This window comes from Morone saxatilis, unplaced genomic scaffold, assembly GCF_004916995.1.
Source record: "Morone saxatilis isolate NCDOM2014 unplaced genomic scaffold, NCSU_SB_2.0 Contig23, whole genome shotgun sequence".
Lineage (NCBI taxonomy): Eukaryota > Metazoa > Chordata > Actinopteri > Moronidae > Morone > Morone saxatilis.
Genome location: NW_023339796.1, coordinates 5425643 through 5431157, shown reverse-complemented (window position 1 = coordinate 5431157; position 5515 = coordinate 5425643). Strand labels below are relative to the sequence as shown.

Genomic DNA, 5515 nt, shown 5'->3' with positions numbered 1-5515 from the left:
GGTTTGTCCCTTCTGGGCTGCCGTAGAAACACGGTGGTTCAACAAGAGAAACAGCTCATTCAAAGGTTCTTATCTTCAGGTGATTACACACTAATGAAAACACACCTGTGAACATTATATTCTCCCAGTAGCTCCTCCTTAATGTCACACACTGGAGTGGAAACTGATCTCTACAAATTGATCTAAAATACTTAAAAATGAAGTAATCACCTCCTGTGAGGACGGACTGCAGCAACTGCTCGAGCGGCGAGTGGACGGACGGTTTTCTGGCTCCAGATCAGAAAACGATGCGGCGTCGGTTTGGTTGGTGATTATGTTACTATAATAAGGACTGGCTATGCATTCTGGGTAAATTAAGGCATCAGGTTGGAGTCTTTGGGCAAATGAAAGCGACTGATGATTTCCTCATAAAAATGTACGATTTAGGTCCTTTATTAAATATTATTATCCTGTTATTTACAAAGAACTTGTATCGTTTTGTAGAGATCAGTTGGTGTTTTCTGTTGATCTTAAACAGCCTCATCAAATCTACTTTGATTCAATGCTGTAAAACAATGAAACCTGAAGACTTTTCCGAGGCAGGTCAGTTCCCGTTACAGCCGCTGTAACGCCACTGGGGTCAGACAGGAAGACCTCCGTGACAGATGATCCTGCTCGGAGCTTCCTCAGGCCCCAGGCGGCCTCTGGAGCCGACGGTGGTTGGATGCATAGGTTTGACTTGAGGAATGCTACCCCGCCTGGCACGGCACAGTTTTTTTCGGGCTCTTTCGAAGTGCAAACGGTTGGAGGGAGATGACGGAGGAGGACTGGGCTGTGAGATGAAAAAAAGAAAAAAGATGAAGCTCCAACGACTCCTAGGAGATGATCTCCAGGATGTAGAAGACCAGCTCCATGACCACCGGGCCCTCGCTCAGCTGGCACGCTCCGCCGTGGATGACGGGGATCAGAGCGCTGTCCAGGTCGCTCAGGTACTGAGGCAGGAGGGGCTGGCCGTTGCTTCCCGCCAGGTAGCCCACCTGAAACGATGAAGACAGGTGTTACAGTCCACAGAGGATGGGTGAGCGGTGCGTGGCGGCTGCCTGCGGTGGTCACACAGAGCGCCACTGACTGGACCCTCAGAGTACAAGGGACCATTTAGATTCTGTGGATCTGGTCCCTAAAATCTGTTTAACCTTCAGTAATCAGTATTTCTAAATAAAGTAATGATAAGAGTTTATTTCAGACTGAAGTTTGTTGAATAAAGTACAATTCTGCATTAAACCAGCTTAAACGAAAACCTTTTTTTTTTATGTCCACACTTGTATTCTTCGTTTTCTTGACTTTGTAACTTTACATTGTTCTTCCGCCTTTAAAGATCTTTGTTTTAAAAGATTAGAAAAACGTTTGTGTGCTGATCAACTAATAAAAAACAAATGATTTCATTCATTAACTGGCAATAATCTATAATTACCCACCAACAGTTGCTGCTCTGGCACACTGTCCCAGTTTCTTTCTACAGTCTGGATGAACAATAATCTGGATCTACCTGGTCGGAGTCCAGTGTGACCCTCAGTCCGAGTTTGGCCATCCCGTCCTCCTTCAGCAGCTTCAGGTGAGGACACAGTGCCATGCAGAAAGCTCTCGCCACGTTCTCCGTCAGCCGGCTGTGGTCGGCCGGGTCGCTCAGACCGTTGGGTTGATCTTCACTCTGGAGGAAAAACACCTGAGGGAGTCACAGAAACACAAAGTTTAAATGTACAGAGCACACAGCACGACACACTGAGAGGATTAGATTTAGTTGTTTTAATATTTAATCAAGATTAAATAAGAATTATGATTTTTGTGAAAGAAATAAAGAGATGAAGTGTCCTTATGGTGTCAAGTGTGGTGAAACACAGTACTGTACTGTACAGTTCAAATTCCCTTTATTTATAATTCCCTGATGCGACACATTGTGAGGTGTGATTGACGTACTCATACATATGGATGGGAATTGAAATCTATTTCTAAATTGTCCAATCAATCGTAATCAAAGCCTTCAAACATATCAGTTCCTTTCATCAATGCCGACACAAAACAATGACCTCAAACTCAAGTGTCTACGCTCTTCTGGAAACAAGGAGTAATAACAGAGAGGAACAAACTACTTTAACTTTACTGTGTTCAGACTCCGAGACCTACTGAGGCCAACTGTTCTCCACACTGACTGATTCTATAATGATACTGTATCAATAACAGCTGCTGATACGCAGTGAAGCGAGCAGTATGAGCGTCGGGTGTATTGTACCTCAGTCCAGCGGATGACTTTGCCGTTGGCTTTGAACTCTGAGCCGTGGAAGATCTTGACGCTGGTGATGGACTCCATCGACTTCCCATCGATCGGACTGATGACGCTGAATAACCGAACACAGGAAACAACAGCGCTCAATGAAACAGAGCGTACAAGTGATTGTAAAGCAGATGTTAAAGCAGGAGGAGGGAAACAGTAACAGTACCGCCTATAGGAGAGCTAAAGACGATGTTCTTTCTCTTCTATTCTATTGAGAACAAAAATAAAGTGCAGTTGGCCTGTGGAGAGACCACGAATGCACCAATCAGACGAGAAGACTGAGTTAACTCATCTGGTGGAATAAGGGTTAAAACCGGCGGCTGTGGAGAGAATATTCTGCTAATGAAGTGATAGAGTATCTGGCGAAAGGCCTCAATTATATTTAATAGTGAAAAGTCACATTTAAATGTTGAAGATTTTATCAGACTGCTGTAAAATTGATCGCGTTGGTCTGTATCTCGAAGACACGTCAAACCACATCATTCCACCCTGCTAAGAGTTTTCTCCAGAGGGCTTCCCCGAGCATGCATAATGAGTTTTTATAGCAAAGTAGTAAATGCAGCGTTTGGGAAGCTATCAGTTCAATTGTCCGTGACACAAACGCATCTCTTCCCGCTCCCTCGTCTGTTGGCGGAGGTCTCGTTCTCTTCCCGCCTCACCCCTTGTTGAAGTTGTGGTCGTCCTCCGTCCACTGGATGTGGACGAGCTCCTGGTTCTCCTCCTGGTCGGCTTTACCACACGTGACGGTGAAGTCCTTCATGTCCCTCAGGGCTTGCCGTAGAGAGTCCATGGTCTCCGCTGTGATCTGGATCATCACACCGTCTAAGAAAAAGATCCATGACGATGATTAATGCTGAAGGAAATAGCATATTGATCTAGAAGCTGATAGATGGAACATTACTAGACAATTATGATAAATTATGAATTGATTAGGACAAACTGCTGCGTTTATTCATGAAGATCAGTTTACATCTAATGAGGATGCTGCTGTCAGGGTTGAACTTGGAGACATGTTAACAGAAAGCCAGTTAAAAGGAGGCAGTGGGTGAAGTAACTGGGCATCTAGCAGTGAAGATACGGGATTGGCGATCTAAATGAACACGTCCAGCGGGGTGCTGGTAATGGGACCCCCGACCTGGGAATGAGGACGGGCTCTAACGTGTGTAAGAGTGAGATCTACAGCCGCTGTTTGGTTTGTCTGCTCTGAGCTACTGTAGAAACATGATGGTTCAACAATGCAGACTCCACAGAAGGCGAGCGGATTCATGTTATTCATTGCATATTCTTGGTATTCGTGGTATTATAGGAAGTGAAGAACGAACATTCAGCAATTTGGGGCTTAAACCATAATGGGAACCAAAAGTCAGGACATCTCAGCCTCTGCTGCACACGTTTAGACCATTTCGTTTAAGTCTGTCTCTTGTGAGACGTCCAACTTTATGGAAGTACAGAACTGAATCAGTGTAATAAACCTTTGAGCCATTCATCAAGCAGAAATATCAAACACTCAGGTTTCAGCTGTTCACATGTGACGATTAAGTCGGTCATTTCTGGTTTTTTCTTGTCCGTAGAAATTGAATGTTACCTTTGGACTTGTGATGGGGTACTACACCTACTACTACTACTGCTACACCTGCTGCTACTTACTGCTACTACTACTGCTACTACTGCTACACCTACTACACCTACTACACCTACTACTACTACCACCATAATTGTCAGCTGCAGCTAGCAGTTAAAAATGTGGATAAAATTCTCTATCACAGTATATGTAAATGATCTTGATATCTATAGTTTATCATGATAAAGTCTGTAATTCCAGTGTATTAAATAACCTGGCAAAATCAATTTACTTTGCACAAAAGCTCCAACTCCTAGTTTCAGCACTAATTATGAATTTGTGCCAACATGGGCAAATAGTCGATGTGTGCATTGAGACCTTTGTGAGGCAGCTTCATACAAATAAACTCATTTCAGCATTTACAGCCGACATGTAGTTTGTTTTCACAGTTCTCACCTTCCACAATGCTGGTCTTGGCTAAGTAGCCCGACGAGGGTTTCAAAGCACCACTGAACACAAAGAAGCAGGCTCCAGTAACTGTAAAAAATACAAAGACAAAGGAGGAAAAATAATAAGTTCGACTTCACAAACCAACCACTGACTAAAGTCAACAGTCAGTCAGGAGGATTTCCAGACAAACACAGCTCTCAGACAACAAGCCGGACTAGAAAAGCAGACAGAGTGAGAGATAAAGGAAGTGTGATGAATCCGTTTCTGCGGCAGCACCTTTGCGAGGCTGGTGATGGATGCTGATGGCCTGCGTCTGGTAGTTCCCGTCGTCGTTTTGGACGCACACCAGGTGGGAGTCGGCGCGGTCGTTGAAACACGCCCCCATCGCCAGCACGTGTTCGTTGGACTTGTTCATGGCCTTCATCAGCTGCAAGGACAAATAATATCCATGTCTAATTAAGCTGCCCTTTGGGTGTGTGTGTGTGTGTGTGTGCACTGAGGAAAATGGGCTTAACAGAGACTGCCTGGTTAAGCCTAATTGCAGTGGGCTCGTGGGTAAAGTCATCGAGTTAAATGGGATGGCGCTGAGATGACAGATTGCAAAGAAAGACACTGACATGGGTGGATATCAATAGTTGAAAGATCCCACATATTAATTCCGCTAAATCCCCTGCCTCTGCGTCTCTTTGAAGCCGTCCTTTTCTCAATCAGAAATAAAACTGAAAATCTGGAGGGCTTTAACCACTTGCTGCGCTGAAGGCTCGCCTGCAAGCTGTTGAGAAACGGTCCCCACTTCACATTACTGGGTTCCCATCTGTTACTGCATCAGCAGCCAAACGCTACAACCGGCGCCGCTCTCTCTCCGCCGCGGCTTTCTTTCTCGGCCAAATGGCGCTTCGTGCGTATCACTTCTTCTGGTTGGACATTCTTTCACACCCTCGAGGCAGCGGCGTTATAACAAGTCGGCAGCCCACGCCTAACGTTCAGCTGCAGGGACCCCTGGAGAGTTTGTCACACATCACCTACACAGAACGAACATGTGTGCGTTGATGTTTCAGGCAGCTTAACAGGAGCCTCCTCCACTGAGGTCATTAGTTTAATTTTGCTAGACAAATGATGTATGGGTGGGCAATATAGGAGACACAGCTCTGCTTGTGGTTTTTTACTGTTTTCTTTCTCTCTTGTACAGTGTTTAT

The 5515-nt window shown here is 45.0% G+C and overlaps 1 protein-coding gene across 1 annotated transcript in view; it reads right to left on the bottom strand.

The window, feature by feature from the left end:
- Positions 1–6: 6 nt before the first annotated feature.
- Positions 7–5515, bottom strand: part of zfyve9a (zinc finger, FYVE domain containing 9a) — a gene marked incomplete in the record, with an annotated part of 22223 nt that continues 16714 nt past the window's right edge. Inside the window, 5 exon segments of the mRNA XM_035670565.1 lie at positions 7–1016; positions 1526–1702; positions 2267–2372; positions 2968–3130; positions 4326–4406. Of these exon segments, the coding sequence (XP_035526458.1) occupies positions 855–1016; positions 1526–1702; positions 2267–2372; positions 2968–3130; positions 4326–4406 (689 nt within the window).